At 48.5% G+C, this 16026-nt stretch overlaps 1 protein-coding gene across 2 annotated transcripts in view; it reads left to right on the top strand.

Moving 5' to 3' along the window:
* Window positions 1–16026, top strand: part of RCSD1 (RCSD domain containing 1) — a 71190-nt gene that overhangs the window by 35051 nt on the left and 20113 nt on the right. For both annotated transcript variants that reach the window (XM_068964470.1, XM_068964469.1), the window contains exon 2: window positions 15327–15428. In XM_068964470.1, coding sequence (XP_068820571.1) covers window positions 15327–15428 — 102 coding nt within the window. The remainder of the gene's footprint in view (window positions 1–15326; window positions 15429–16026) is intronic.

Genomic DNA, 16026 nt, shown 5'->3' with positions numbered 1-16026 from the left:
TCCTCTTACTTTATTTATTTTTTGTTTTGGCTGCCTGGGTCTTTGTTGTAGTTGCCCTGTGGCATGTGGGATCGATCTTAGTTCCTTAATCAGGGATCGAACTCATGTTCCGTGCATTGCAAGGGGGGGTTCTTAACCACTGGACCACCAGGAAAGTACCCTCTTTGCCCTTTAATGGTTTTCAAATGCCCCCGAGGCTATTTGAGCCCTGTCATCTCCCTATCCTAAAACTCTTCTCTTTAAGAGAATTACCAACCCTAGTTTGCTAATGTGGAATGAAGGGATTATATCGGATTACCATTGGGTTCCTGTTTAAGAGTAGGAAGTGTTCCATTCTTAGAATCTTCTTTGGAAGAGACAAGAGAAGGAGGGATGGGGTTCTTTCTAGAGCTGTGTGTCAAAATGGTGGGGGGAGGGAGGGGTGTAATATCACTTGGGATTCCTGATCTTCCTTTCAGAGTTTGCTCTGATTCTGCCTAGACTTAGTTGGGTATCCACCTCTGTTCATCCACATGAGGAAGATAACCTAAGTGTTCCCAATTTCCTCTTAGTGATGTTAAAGTTAAAAAAAATAGTTAGCCAGCTGCAACTGCTACTGCTAAGTCACTTCAGTCGTGTCCGACTCTTAGCGACCCCATGGACTGCAGCCCACCAGGCTCCTCCATCCATGGGATTTTCCAGGCAAGAGTACTGGAGTGGAAAGGGCCTTGGTAAGCATGCTGGGCAAGCTCTTCATCCTAGGGATGAGGAGACAGAAGGGCAGAGGTGGGTGGAGAGTTCACACAGCTCTCCTGACTGCTGGGTCAGCGGCCTCCCCTGCCCCTAGGGTGCTCAGTTCTTGAAATGACTCATCTGGATCGTCTCTTCTGACTTTGCAGGACATGTCTGCCAAGACATATTTCTTCTTCCCACTTCCTGCATCCTTTGAACCCAAGCATGTTCCCTGGGGAGCTTCTCCAGCTGTTCATGCACCCACCCTAGCCCCTGAGGGTCCTTGATTAGGCTTGGACCTACAGGGGCAGGCACAACCCTCAAACTCTGGCCATGAGGCTGAGTCCTGCCTCCTCTTGGTGCAGGGGCCTGGGTGAAAGGCAGGACTCTCCTCACCTGCAGAAGCCAGAAGTAGGCATTTCTCTAATAATTAGTGAACATCTTTTCATGTTCAGCGCAATAAGCTTTCAATAAGTTATCTGCTTTATTATTGTTAAGAAAATACAATACAAAAAACTACTGTTACTAATTCAAAACCAAACTAATTCAAAATTCTCTAGAAATGGCTTTCTAAAGAGGGCCATTTGATTAGCGGAAATGGCAACCCACTCCAGGGTTCTTGCCTGGAGAATCCCAGGGATGGGGGAGCCTGCTGGGCTGCCGTCTATGGGGTCACACAGAGTCGGACACGACTGAAGTGACTTAGCAGCAGTAGGTGTAAACAGAATCACTCGGTATGGGGATAATGCTGGACACAGAGTGGGCCTGAGCAGCCCAGCAGGTCTGGACTCCTGTGGGACTCTTGACCCTTGACCCTCAGTCAGTGACTGGAGGGGACACTCCCAAATATGAATCAGTCCCAGGCCCAAAGGGAGCAGGCAGAGGGAAGAGCAGGTGGAAGAGAGAGATCAGGCCATCTGCAAGCTGAATGTCAACACCCCACCCGTGCCTTTCCCAGTCAGCTGTTTTGCCCTATAAAACCCAATAGACTTTTCAAGTAAAGCAACTTAACTCAGCCTGGTGGTTTTCTTTTCTTCTCTCTGCTTCAAGACCCTTTTTGCCTCATCCCAATGAGTCAGTTTCTAAGGCAGGTAGAACTTTTCTTGTGCTTTGCATGGGGCCTCTTTGATATACCAAAGATTATGGATTCCTGCCTGGACCACCCCTGGGCAGCAAGGTTGGGGAGGACAGCCTTAGTGTCTGAGGACAGCTACAGAAATGTGAAATTTCACAGCTACAGCTATGTGAAATCCACATCAGAGCAGAGATGTGGATTTCACAGCCTGGGCAGGTACCATTCTACACTGATAGGAGACCCATGCCTTCCCTGCCTCAGTGGCTCCTTGATGAAATATGTCTGAAAGTCAATAGCCAACAGAAAGATTCAACCACTCTACATAAAGAAATAGACACATTTTAAGTATTTTTTAGATATGTCATGTTTTAGGATAGATTGAGTTAATAAAAAAAGAAGACAGATATACCCAGGGATGGAAAATATGAAATTATAATGCATTCCTTAGCTCCAAGTAGAAACTGGAGGCTCAGATTTTCAAGTACTGGATTCATCGGGGAAGGTCTCATTCTTTGCCCTCTAGTTATACTATTCCAGTGAGCTTGGCTCAGTTCAGTGAACCTTAATGAAAATATTCAAGCCTGGTATGCCCAGAGCCAACCCTGGCTGACATATTGTTTCCATTTTTACCTTGAGGCCCTGTTCTATGTTTATCAACCCCTCACAGTGTCAGCCCATTGGTGTTGGTTTACTGATGTATCATTCATTCATTCATTTGACATTATTTACCGAGTGCTGAATATGGTAATGGGCTAGGGGGTTGGGACGTGAATAACACAGGGTTTCTGTGCTTAAGGCAGAAAGAAACAAGCTTGCAAAACCGTGGGTATTTGAAAAGTCTTTTGATCCACTGTGTGGATCACAACTGTGGAAAATTCTTAAAGAAATGGGAATACCAGACCACCTCACGTGCTTTCTGAGAAATCTTTATGCAGGTCAAGAAGCAACAGTTACAACTGAGCATGGAACAACAGACTGGTTCTAGACAGGGAAAGGAGTATGTCAAGGCTGTATATTGTCACCCTGCTTATTTAACTTATATGCAGAGTACATCATGTGAAATGCCAGGCTGGATGAAGCACAAGCTGGAATCAAGATTGCCGGGAGAAATATCAATAACCTCAGATATGCAGATGACACCACACTTATGGCAGAAACTGAGAGAGGAGAGTGAAAAAGCTGGCTTAAAACTCAACATTCAAAAACTAAGATCATGGCATCAGGTCCTCTCACTTCATGGCAAATAGATGGAAAAAGAGTGGAAACAGTGAGAGACTTTATTTTGGGGGGGCTCCAAAATCACTGCAGATGGTGACTGCAGCCATGAAATTAAAAGATGCTTGCTCCTTGGAAGAAAAGTTATGACCAAACTAGATAGCATATTAAAAAGCAGAGACATTCTACTTTGCTGACAAAGGTCTGTCTGTTCAAAGCTATGGTTTTTCCAGTAGTCATGTATGGATGTGAGAGTTGGACTATAAAGAAAGCTGAGCAACGAAGAATTGATGCTTTTGAACTGTGGTGTTGGAGAAGACTTGAGAATCCCTTGGACTGCAAGGAGATCCAACCAGTCCATCTTAAAGGAAATCAGTCCTGAATATTCATTAGAAGGACTGATGCTGAAACTGAAACTTCAATAATTTGGCCACCTGATGCAAAGAATTGACTCACTGGAAAAGACCCTGATGCTGGGAAAGACTGAAGGCAAGAGGAGAAGTGGACGACAGAGGATGAAATGGTTGGATGGCATCACCAACGCAATGGACATGAGTTTGAGTAAACTCTGGGAGTTGGTGATGGACAGGGAAACCTGGCATGCTGCAGTCCATGGGGTTGCAAAGAGTCAGACATAACTGAGCGATTGAACTGAACTGAACTGAGTTCTATACATTGGCCTTTTATTTCCTCAAACACATCCTGCTCTTCTCATTTCCAGGCTTTTGGATAAACTCTCCTTGGAATGCCCTTGGCTATACCCCTCCCTTCCTTATCACACACACACTGCTTGGATCACTTCTTCTCTTTCAGACCTCTATTTAAACATCACATTTTTGGGTCAGATCCCCTTATCACTTGCTTTTCTAGTCCTTTCCCTCTGCAGTGTTTATCACCCTAAGAAACAATAAACTGGAGTAAAAATAATGATGGTTGCTGAACGGTTGCCCTCATTAGACTGCAGCTTCCATTATGAAAAGACCTGCATCATCTTGTTCATTGCTATATCCTGGCACAGGTCCTGGAGTACAGGAAGAATGAATGAATGAATGAATGAATCCAAGATGTGGTAAAACAAAAAGAAGCCTAGCACCCAGCACTACACCCTGCCCAGGGTGACCCAACCCACAGAGCATCCCAAGAGACGTCCTGCTAAGAGTCCAGCTCCAGACTGCAAGGGGAAAGGGGAGGGAAGGAAGAAGAGCCGCTGTAATAGGAGAGGCTACAGCTAACTGGGAGGCAGGCCCTTGTCCTTGAGCAACTTGTTCTAATCTTAGAAGGTATGCTCGGGCTTTCTGTTGGGACATGAAGGACAAATGTCCCAGGCCTCAGGATTCACTCACATGTCACTCCCACTTGGGAGGCAGAAATGGTCCCCCGTGAAGGATATTATTAGGAGGCCTCCAGGTGTCTGCAGCAAACCCCAGGAGTCAGAGGGTCTTTCAGCGAGATCAGGCTTCTTAGGGGACTAACCAGCATGGAGAGCATGTGACAGCAGTCTCTGAATAGAGCTCAGTGAGCATGCAGGCCTCTAGGCTCCTGTTCGGATCACCACCACAAGGGCATGATTGGGTCCTTGTCTTCTGCACGGGGATAAACACCAGTGTCTGGCTGGGGCAAGCTTTATTTCTTTGCAACCTCAAGTGGAATGCAGGACAAGGGTTCCCATGTAGTGTTTCACTTACATTATATCTAACTTTTAAGAGAGTGTAGTTTTTGATTGATAATTTAAATAGTATTAGTCCATAGACCAGAGGCTGTCTTTGAGCTCTGTAAGTAGTGGATAACTGGTTGCCTCCCTGGGATGTGTAGGATTTTTAAAATAGAATATTGTTTTATTTTGTTAACCTGGCTCCTCCAAATACTGTTAACCCTTGAACAACACAGGTTGAACTCTCTGGCCCGCTTGTACCTGGATGTTTTCAAATAGTGTTGGCCTAGGCTGTGAATCCCCCTGAATCACCTAAGCTAGCTATGTAGGCATTTTTCCCACACTCTTCCCCTTTCCCCTAAAAAGAAAAAACAAAAACAAAAGCCAACTGCTCTGAGGCTGCCAGGCTCACAAGGTTGAATTTGATTTTCCTTCTCTGCACACCCACAGTTGGAAGAAGACTTTGGGTGGTGCAGGCACCCAGCCTGAACTGCGAAGTCACTGCTTCCTCCTCTTCATCCCAGGACCCTCTCCATCTCCTTTCTCGCCTCCACTCACCCAGCCTGTCTTCGAGCTGAGCCAACACTTTGTAACAGGAGCCAAGTTTCAAGTGCAGGTTCATCTGATTCCAAAAATTCCAAGCTTTCAAGGATCCATCCTGGACCCTCTGCTGTGATCACTCTCCCCTTCTGGGTACCTTTTCCTTCTCTAGCCACCTCTTGCCTCTTTCCTCCTAGCCCTGCTCTCACTGGGGCTCACCATCTCTGGATGGCACCCCTGTCCACTCAGCATCCGGGCAGCATCTTGACTCCTCTCTGCACCTACCTGGTCCGTCACTCGTTCCAGATAGTCCTTTTTCCTAAGTTGCTTTTAAGTTCCTGTTAATGTTCTCCATCTCCATGGACCCTCCCCTAGTTCAGGGCACCATTCTGTCTGGTCTTGTACTCTTGAGATCTACAGTGTTGACTGCAACCCTATGTCTAAGTCATCCTTGAGAGAGTTGTTAATTCCTAGATGAACTTATCTGATCTTGGTCCCAGTTTTCTGCCTCTACTGAATCCTTGCTGTCCATTTTCCTGTAAGCCTGGGAGACCTAAACACTCTGTGAATCCTTGGCCTGTGTAGGGCTCATTATCTACTAGTGTTTGAATCAATAAACTCTGCCTCTTGAAGCCATTTCTTTACCAGCTGTGGGCCACAGATGCTTGATTCTCACTCTACTGCCTTTAAAAAGCACCCACAAATACAAGCTGCCGCTTTCAGTAGAACTTCTGCTGAAGATTTGCAGATTTGCAAGAAGTGATCATAACCAAGGTTGAATCACAGGCACAACACAGCTAGTAATTGTAAGTCAGTGACCAGAGGTTCCTATCCCTCAAAACCTTTTTGGCTGGACTTCCCTGGTGGTCCAGTGGCTAAGACTCTCTTCTCCCACAGCAGGGGCCCTGGGTTCACTCCTTGGTCAGGGAACTAGATCCCAGATGCTACGATTAAGATCCTGAATGCTGCAACAAAGATCGATCCCATGTGCCACAACTAAGACCCAGCGCAGTCAGATAAGTAAGCATGCCTTTCATGACAGTGGCAGTGGCCCGTCCATCTCTCACACTGCAGCCAAAGGGACCATCGAAATAAACCCATTCATTTTCGTGGACCCTCTGTTTTACTCTTTTTCTAAAAACCTCCCAGTGACTTAGCATGGCCCTGAGCACAGGGTCTGCTCTGGCCTCTGTTTCCTGTGCAGCCTCATCTTCCCCTCAGGCCACATGCCATGAGCTAGGCTCAGGGACTTCTGGTAGTTCAGTGAGGAGCCCCAGGCTTGCATCCTTTGCATGTGGCTCCCTCAGCAGAAGAGTGACTAACTCTGCCCACCCTTCAAGCTTGTCCACATTGGGGCTTCCTTCTAGAAGTCCTCCTGGATACCTCTAGCCAGATTGGGTGCCCCTGTTATGCTTTTCACCCTGTCCTTCTCCAGTCACAACATCCTGAACTCAATGTCACCTCCGTCTGCTCCTCCTTGGGGAGGCCTCCTGTGACCGACCACTCAGGGCACCAACATGCACTCGCTTACTGGGTCACTGCCTGTCTCCCCTGGAATGTGAACTCCAGCAAGAGTATGGACTCAGGACTCTCTTCTTCAGCACCGTGTCCCCAGACCTCAGAGCCCACAGTGGGTCAGCAAGTACTTACTGCCTGGTTTACTTTCGTATGGCTGATGCAATGAATGACCACAAACTTCGCAGCCAAAACAAAATAAATTTATTATCTTATAGTTCTGGAGGTCAGAACTTCCAAACAGATCTCACTGAGACTAGAATCAAGGTGTTGGCTGAGCTGCCTTTCTTCTGGAGACTTGCCTTTCCCAGCTTCTAGAGGCTACCTGCATTCCGGCATGTGGCCTCTTCCCCCATCAACAAAGCCAGCAATAGTAGGTCAAGTCTTTCTCATATCCCATCACTCTGACGCTGACTCTTCTGCCCTCCTCTCCTACTTCTAAGAGCACTTTGGATTGCATTGGGCCCACTTAGATACCCCACTTTAAGGTCAACTGATTAACAACTTTAATTCCACCTGCACGCTTTGCCATGTAACCTAACATCACCACAGGTTCCACGATTAGGATGTGGACATCTTTGGGGGCTATTCTGCCTTCTGCACTGGCTGATCCATCATACTTTTAAAAAAATATTTATTGATTGATTGCACCAGGTCTTAGTCATGGTATGTGATCTCTTTGTTGCAGCATGTGGGATCTAGTACCCTGACCAGGGATTGAACTTGGGCCGTCTGCATTGGGAGTGCAGTCTTAGCCACTGGATCAGCAGGGAAGTCCCTGATCTTGATCATAGTTTAAATAATTGCCTAATCACCCCTGTTCCTTAGTAGGCCATAAACTCTGGGTGTGCACAGTATCCATCCTGTGTGTCTCTGTGTATCTCTTCTCCAGTGTGCTATAATTCACTGCATCCCGAGAGCCTCACAACTCTCCCTAGAGGAAGTCAAGGCACGTGCTCTTCCCATTGTACAGATGAGGAAGCTGAGGTTTCACTAGCCCATGTGTCTTGACCAAGGTCACACAAGAAAGGGCAGCTCCAAAACCATACTCAGGACTTGGTGTGTCCTTACCGGCAAGACTCTGAGAGCTCCCTGCCTAAGATGGTAGGAGAGCATATAAAATAATAGCAATAATCATAATCAGAAGAAGAAGAGAAGGAAGAGGGGACATGACCTAGGTCATGACCCTAAAAGCCATAAAATTACAGTCAGCTTTATTTTTTCTTAATTGCTAGTTAGTTGGTGGTGATGGACAGGGAGGCCTGGATTGCTGCAATTCACGGGGTTGCAAAGAGTCAGACACGACTGAGCGACTGAACTGAACTGAACTGATGCACATCAGTTTCTCAGGGATGGTTTGAAAACTCAGGAAAGGAATGTCTGTTAACCGTCCATCTTGTTAAGTATCTGTTAAGTGTAGACCGCCAATGACCAACTCATGACTGCCCATTTATGAACTAAGAATGGCAGAAAGCAGCAAGGAGCATGTCTTAGCTGGCTGGGGTTCCCTCTGGGAGACCTGTGCCCCAGAGAGAATGGAAGGGCAAGGGTAGACTAGATGACAACCCGGGACTTCCCTCAGTATATTCTCCCCATTTCATAGATGGAAACTGAGCCACAAAGAAGTTAGGTAACTTGTTCAGGGCCACAGTATATGCGGAGCCTGGATTTGAACCCAGGCAGTCTGGAAAGAAGCCTGAGCTGTATGCTCCACTGCCCCACATGCAGCACCATAACCTGTGATCTGTACACTCTGCCTCTTGCATACAGGGCTGATTGTGAACCTTGCGGGGACTCAGGATATTGGCTGCCTCCTGCTCTTAGTGGGAGGAGGGTGGCGCAGGCTCCAGACATCAGGGACATGTTGCAGTTTGGTTTGGAGCAAAGGCCAACTGGGCCTCCCAGGTGAACCTGCCTGCCAATTCAGGAGATGTATGAGGGTTTGATCCCTAGGTCAGGAAGATCCCCTGGAGGAGGACATGGCAACCCACTCCAGTATTCTTGCCTGGAGAATCTCCACAGACAGAGGAGCCTGGCAGGCTACAGTTCATACGGTTGCAAAGAGTCGGACACAATTGAAGCAGCTTAGCATGCACGCACACACAATGGCCAACTGATGGCAATTTGGGTTGGAGGAAAGGCCAATGAATGTTAATAATCTCACTTATCAACAAGGATCCTGAGGCTCGGAAAGATCTACCCCCAATATGTGTCAGAGACAAAAGACTTGATTTACCTCTGAATTAGCTGTTCTTTCTGCTCTTGTCATATCATCCGTGCACATCCCCAACCCCACAAGACTCAAAATGCATTTTTATCCTTATGCTTATACAACAATTGACAGGTTTCACAGAGAAATTTCACATCATCTCCCAGATTGCACCGATAAGGTCCTCGACCACCGTGACATTCGGGATGAATGCCTCCCTCCCGTTGCTTTGTTGTCCTTGCTGTTACTTGGGACTGTGCCTGGGCTAACCCTCCCTGTGCCACCACCACCAAGCCCACTGACCCCACCTGGGTGGCTGGCCAGGCCCCGGAGACTGAGCTACCCTGCTTCTAAGCCCACTGAAGCAGTCAGGCTGACGTCCACTGACTCAGGGTTGCTTAACCCTGTCCAGGCCCCTGGGCTGTAGCACCACGTGCTGGGAGGCAGGGGAAAGCCCTGGAGGTCCCATGGAGTGACGCACTCCCCGGGGAATGGCCTGTGGATCCTTTGTGTGAGCTGGGCATCCTACCTGGGTTTTTCCCTGGGATAGAGCTTCAGAGGCTAAGGACTTGCCATTTTCAAACTCTTAAAGCTGACAAGTGGGGAGGTAGAGAATATTTGCACTATTTTTGGTCTTAAGGCGAAATAGTTGATCAGCATTCATGTGTACCTGTTTCTCCTCTTCTGCCTTGCTTAGTTGTTGTTGTTGTTCTTCGTCGCCTGCTCTCCATCCCTCCAGCCCCCACTGCCCCAGTCACTGTTATTCCAGTGCATTGTGCAGTGTCTACAGATGCCCAAGAAGTGCTGAATATCTGACCCAGCTGCATGGATGCAGGACACAAGACTTTCTCTTCCAATGGCACTTCAGGGTTTCTGATCCTCTCTCACCTAAATCTGGCCTCCACCCAGCCTGTCTGAAGTCTGCACCAAAATGTCTGCAAGGCTCCTCCTGGAATAAGAAAAGCAGTCCCATCACTGTTGAGAATGAAAGGCAGCTCAGTGCTAATAAGGAGTTCAGTCTCTGGACCTCTTCTCCAGAGACCCTTCTCTATATTTAGACCTCTTCTCTATATCTTCTGATTTTATTTAGTTCGGTGACTTCAGATACTATCACTATCTACTGACTCTCAAAGTTTTGTTTCCAGCCTGGAAACCTCCTCTGAATTTAAGACTTGGGTGTATATTTAACTCCCACCCTGCATGGATATCTAATAGACATTTCAAACGGTCATGCTGCTGCTGCTGCTGAGTTGCTCCAGTCGTATCCGACTCTGTGCGAACCCATAGACGGCAGCCCACCAGGCTTTACCAAGAAAGAACTATTGACCCCTACCTTTCCCTACCCACATCTTTCTCCAACAAACCCTCCCCAACCCAGGAAGAAATATCCCGTGCATTCTGTTGTCCAAGTCCTCCTTGATTGCCCTTTTTCTCTTCCCACACCCAGTGCATCAGTAATTCACAGCTGCCTCACCTTCACCCCTTTCACCACCTGCTGCTACAGTCCTGGTCCGTTCCACCATCACTGCTCAGCTGCACCACGGCCAGAACCTTCCTCCTGGCCCCCCTGCTTCCACTGTCATCCGTTCTCTGCAGACAGCCTTTTGATATGTACTTCAGGTCACATCTCTCCTCAAAACCCTCCAAATGGTGTTCCATTCACTCGGAGTAAAATATTGCTACAAACTGCTTGCTATGATCCTCAAGGCCTCATGCAGTGGGGCCCAGACTGCCTCTCATCCGTTATGTCTCATATTTCGGATGCGACAGGTCCCTGCCACACTTGTCTTCTCTGTCGCTCACCCTTTGTTCCTCTCGGTGCTTTCTGCTCAGAACAGTTTTGTTTCCACCTTTTCCCAGCTGGAAGTTCAGATGGCTCCTCCTCAGAGATGGCTGCTCACAGCCCCATAGGTGAAGCACCCTGTTTTCTCTTCTTCATGGCCCTGAAGTTCTCTTACTTGTTTCTCTGCTCTGTGTTTGCTGTTCGCGCCCCTCGCTGGCGCAGCCGCTCCCTACGAGCAGGAACTCTGTCTTGTTCACTGGTTGAGTGCGGGGCTCAGGACAGAGGTGTTTGCTGAGACACTGACTGAGACAACTCTTGAAGAGAAGGGCTAGAGTTAACAAAGCGTGTCTGTGCGGAAGGAGATCTTTGGAATCCAGATAATGCAGCACTTACTAGCTTGAAGAATAAGTTAGCAATTCTGGGCCACTTTCTGTTCTAGAAGAGGTGCTGTGAGAGTGAGAGAAAAATGTATCAAGTGCTATAAGAACAGTGCCTCCCACGTAGCCGCTGCTCTAAGTAAGGTGGGTGCGTCAAACTGGCCGGCCTGGTTCCTAGTCCATCATCCTTTCCATCATTCCCGAGTGGTAACGGTTAAGCTCGGTGGTGAATTGAAGAGTTCAGGTAAGGTAAGCACACAAAAAGACGAAGGAATCCCTGCGGCATTCCCCAAGAGACTGTCTGTTGATCCTTTTACAATGAAGACCTTAAAAATTAAATCAATAAATAAAATGAAGATCCAAGTTGGAAGCGGGTGAGTGACCCACTGCAGTTCTAAAAGAGCAAAGAAGCGAGCATACCTTATGTTTTGAGGCTCTGGCTTGTCTGTCCTGTTTCTGGTGAGCAAGACAACCTTCCTGTTAGCTAAGAGCAGGGGTTCCTCAGGCCCCAGGCAGACCCCCCTCACTGATTCTCCCCCAAGCTGTAGATGAGGCCTCCCCTGGTGCCTTGTGACCCTGAACCGTGGACCATAGACTGGAAGAAACTTAGACCTGGGCCGAGGAGGAGGGTGGGGAAATGGGCACAGCCAGGGCAGAGTCTGACTTGGGCCTGTACACAAAGCTTCCACTATGCGAATGGTTGGCAGCATCCAGGTTGTATTTATTCATCGCGGCAACAGTGAGGGGGAAGTTCCATGCTGTCCAGACACACGGGCTCCTCAGTTCTCTGAAGAAAGTCCCATAGAAACAGAAAGTAAACTCCAGAGGTGATTTTCTTCTGGCCCCGGCAAAGTTGAGGGAACCATAGGACTGGTTTCCAAGCTTGCCGGCAGAGCCGGGCTGGAACGGGCAGCAAGGGCTTGGTCAGCAGGCTCTGGGCCCAGCAAGGTGGGTTGGGGGCTGCAGTCTGTAAGCATGGGTGTCAACTAAGGCAGGTCGCATGTGGGAGTGGTTCAGAAAATAGATTTAAGACATGGAGATTGGTCCCAAGAAGAAACGGTCCACAGAGGTCCAAATGTGGCCAAGACCTGGAGGTGGGTGCGGGTGGAGTTGACGGTGTCAGTGACTCTGGGAGCAGGGGCCCAGACCCTGACACCACAAGCTGGGCTGGATGGGACGTGGGAAGAAGGCCCCTTTGAGGACGACTTTCTGTGTTCCTGACTCTGTGTTCAATCCTTAATGGATAACTTTGGAACAGAGAAAGAATGCTGCTTAGGGGGTGGGGGGGTCCCAGGAAAGTCTGGGACAAGGCAGAGATGCGAAAGTCATGCTCAGATCTAAGAACAATCAAGGTAGGAGCCTGACCTTCCCAAACCAGCCTCAGGGCTGAGCGAGATGAGAGAGAGAGAGAGAGAGAGAGAGAGAGAGGGAAAAAATGTTGCTCACCTGCCTGGGGCCAAGGTGGTGTGATGTTGACCCGCTGGAAGAGGTCAGTAGTGGTACCTGCCAGAAGTGCAAGGCAGAAATCCAGGCAAAGCCTCAAACAGGCTAAACCACAGTGCCTGACCATCCCCAAAGCCGTGCTGGCTCCTTTGTACCCGTGTAACCCAGTGGCTTATAATAGATTTACTATTTATATATCACTTTACAGTTTTCAAAGCACCTTCACAAATTAGGCTATTTAACTGATGTTCATTGTGGGATTATTAGGTATTGGATCAAGTGTTTCTCAGATTATTTTGTCTGGCCTCTCCTGTGTGACTCTGGCTAAGTTACTTGCCCTCTCCTAACTTCTGCCCAACTGAGAGAAGGCAACAATCAATCACTCTTCCACAACACAGAATGAGAGGTGCTGATAGTGAACGGATTTGCCAGGCTTCAACAAGCTCTGGAGTCCATAGACATTCTAAAGAAAACCCATTCACTGGGCTCCAGGAAAGCAAATTCAGACGTATCACAATCTTTCCTTCAACCTAGCTTTTAAGTCCTAAGTCCTTCCAGAAGGCTTGTAGTTCTCTCACCCCTTGCCAAGCCTGGTTTCAAGAAGGGAAGTTAGGGCGGAGTTTCTGATTCCCCTTCAGCTCTATTTTTATCTGGAACGTTTCTTCCTGCACCACCGGTGATTGGCGCCTTCGGGGCTGAGGTAAAGTGCGCTGTCAGCAGGACGCGAGCAATAAATAGCAGCGGACAGAGAGACTGAGACAGACGGACCGGCCCAGCATGTTTGCCAGGAGCAGCTCAATTAATAAATTGCTCTGTCCCTGGAGCCTCTCCATTGTTCCAGGAGGACATGATGTTCACCTCTGACCAGGCCTTGCATGGCCAGTGTGGGGCACATGTCAGGGCGGGCACTGAGGCTCCCCACCCCCTTCTCCAGCACTGTGGGGAATTCTGGCCTCTTGAAGAGAGGCGAATCCTTTAACATCTTTTTTTGAAATCAGTATTTGATATTTAGGCTGAAATGGGGATAAACTTGACTTATAGCTCTAGAACAGCCTGTTCACAGATCAGAAGCTCTGTGTCCCAGCAGTTCTTTCCTATCTCTAAGCAAAGCCCTCTTCTCAAAGTTTTGCCCACACTTACTCAACTTCACCTGAGGTCAGTGTGGGGCAGGTGGTTGCCCCTCCTGCTCCAATGGGACAATGTCATGGTATTACCAGTGATATTTCCTTCAGAGGTAGCACTCAAATATGAAAGCTCAGAGACACTTTCAGCACAAAAAGGAGGGTGTAGGACACGTATGTGGGAGTATGTGTGTGTGCATATGCGCATGGATGTGTGTGTGGAGGGATGCAAGTTTGCAGCTGGAGTGTGCTTGTAGGCCACGAGCTCCACGGAAAGACCAAGATGTCTTTGTTGGGCAACTGCTACCCAGATTCTCTCAGTTTCAAGCTAGACATGAGCAGGTGGACTGGAGAGGTTTGCAGCCTGTGTGCAAAATGCCATCATCATGGTCACCGAAAATCAAAGCTGAATGTCACTAAGACTGGACATTTAAAAAAAAAATATGAAAGTCAGGGGCTTTTGTAGGCCACATGTAATAAGGCAGAAGTGAAGTGTCTGTTTCCAGAACTTGCTGACTCCTCGAATGAGTCTTGGTGGCAAATGGCACGCAAGAGTGAGCAGTGACCGTGGTTCACTGAGGTCATCGCCAAGGGTTCTTAGAAGTAGCAGTAACAACGCTTCTGAAGCTCTTATGTCCTAAGCCTTGTCCCCACACTTCAGATACATAGTAAGTCATTTGATCTGCAGAACCACCATGTGAACAACATGCTACTGTTATCCCTGCCGAGGTACAGAAGGAAAAAGTCATTTGCCCAAGGTCACTGAGCTAAGGAGATGGAGCAACTCAGTGGTCAAATCCAGATAGTCTGGTTCTCATCTGCCATGCTATTTGACTCTCGTGTTGTTTATTAGCTCAACAGATATTTTCTGAGCATTTCTATGACCAAAGCACTCAATCAAGTAAGAGAAATAAGATGCAAAAATACTTGTCAAAAGTTCAATCCAGGACTTCCCTGGTGGCCCATTGGTTAAGAATCTGCCTGCCAATGCAGGGGACATGGGTTTGGTCCCCGGTACAGGAAGATCCCACATGCCTCAAGGCAACTCAGCCCTTCTCCCACAACTACTGTGTCTGCACACTCTAGAGCCCATGCTTCACAACAAGAGAAGCCACCACAATGAGGAGCCCCTGCCCTCCACAATTAAGAGTAGCCTCCACTCTCTGCAACTAGAGAAATCCTGCATGGAGCAATGAGGATCCCCCACAGCCACAAATTAAAACAATTTTTTTTAAGTTCAATCCAGGACAGTTGCTCATCCCACTAGATCCAGTCATGCACTGGACTCGCTCCAGCGCATTTTGCCAGCCTCCAGTTTTCGAAGCGCCCTTTGACTAAGGGGAGACTGTCTCTGATAGAGCCCTCTGCAGGCCAGGTCTTTGTAGAATGAGGAACCCAGCCTTGTCCTGCCTCCCAGATCCCTGGGCCCTCTGCGACCCACCCCCCAGGGCAACTTTAATTCCTTTCCAGATAGAGCCACACCCCGGGGCCGAGGATGTTGTAAATATGCATACAAAATGCAGTTGATGACTGAGTTTTTAAAATCTCTGATGCAGAAGCCAATTGCAAAATGCTGGGAGAAGGCCTCACTGTCACAGAGCAGGCCCCTCGCGTGGCCCCTTGTGCTGACGCTGAGTGCCAGGTGTGTATTTGCTGGTTAACTTTGGCTTCCCCTTGGTTTGCCAGGAAAGGCCAGCACAGACCAACGCCATTGTGGACGACTCCGCACCCCCCTCGGTGGCCCAGTTGGCTGGGCGGTTCAGGGAGCAGGCCGCCCTTGCAAAGGAGGTGAGTCAGGCGGCATCAGAGCCCCTCTCCTGGGAGGGGGCTGGAGGAAGGGGAAGTCTGGGTCAGGCCCAGAGCAGAGGGAGGGAGGAGGTTTAGTGATTACCAAATTAGGAAGCAAGTCAGAGAGGGGTCTCTCTGAATGTGAGGAATGTTGCCCTGCCGCTTGGCCTGGGCAGGGTCTTTCCTCACCAGAGTGAGGCTTATACTTTGGCCAGGAGGGAGCAGACATGGGGCTGAGCGTTGAAAGGCTTGCTGTCCGAGATGGGGCTCTGGAACCCGGAGCTGGTCCAGCTCCATCGCCCACTGATGGAGATTTAGATCTTGCACAGCTGTGCCAGGCCTGGGCTGGCGCAGAATAAAGAAGTCCCCACACCAGGCTCCTCCTCTGAGCCTAGGAATTCAGAGCAAGGGTAGACTCCAACAGAGAACTGGGAAGCAAGGACTGACAGGGAAGTGCATTCAGATAGGAAGCAGGGATCAGAAAGGGAAGGGATCTGGTTAGCAGAGGATTCTAGAATCCTGATGGAGAGGACAGTGTCAAAGGGGGCTTTGTAGTGTTGAAGAAATCTGGGCCAGATTTTCTCTAGTCCTACAGTCT

The sequence above is a fragment of the Capricornis sumatraensis genome, chromosome 2 (assembly GCF_032405125.1).
Source record: "Capricornis sumatraensis isolate serow.1 chromosome 2, serow.2, whole genome shotgun sequence".
NCBI classification, from domain to species: Eukaryota; Metazoa; Chordata; class Mammalia; order Artiodactyla; family Bovidae; genus Capricornis; species Capricornis sumatraensis.
The sequence above is the reverse complement of the archived record's forward strand: the minus strand, read 5'-3'. Positions and strand labels throughout refer to the sequence as shown.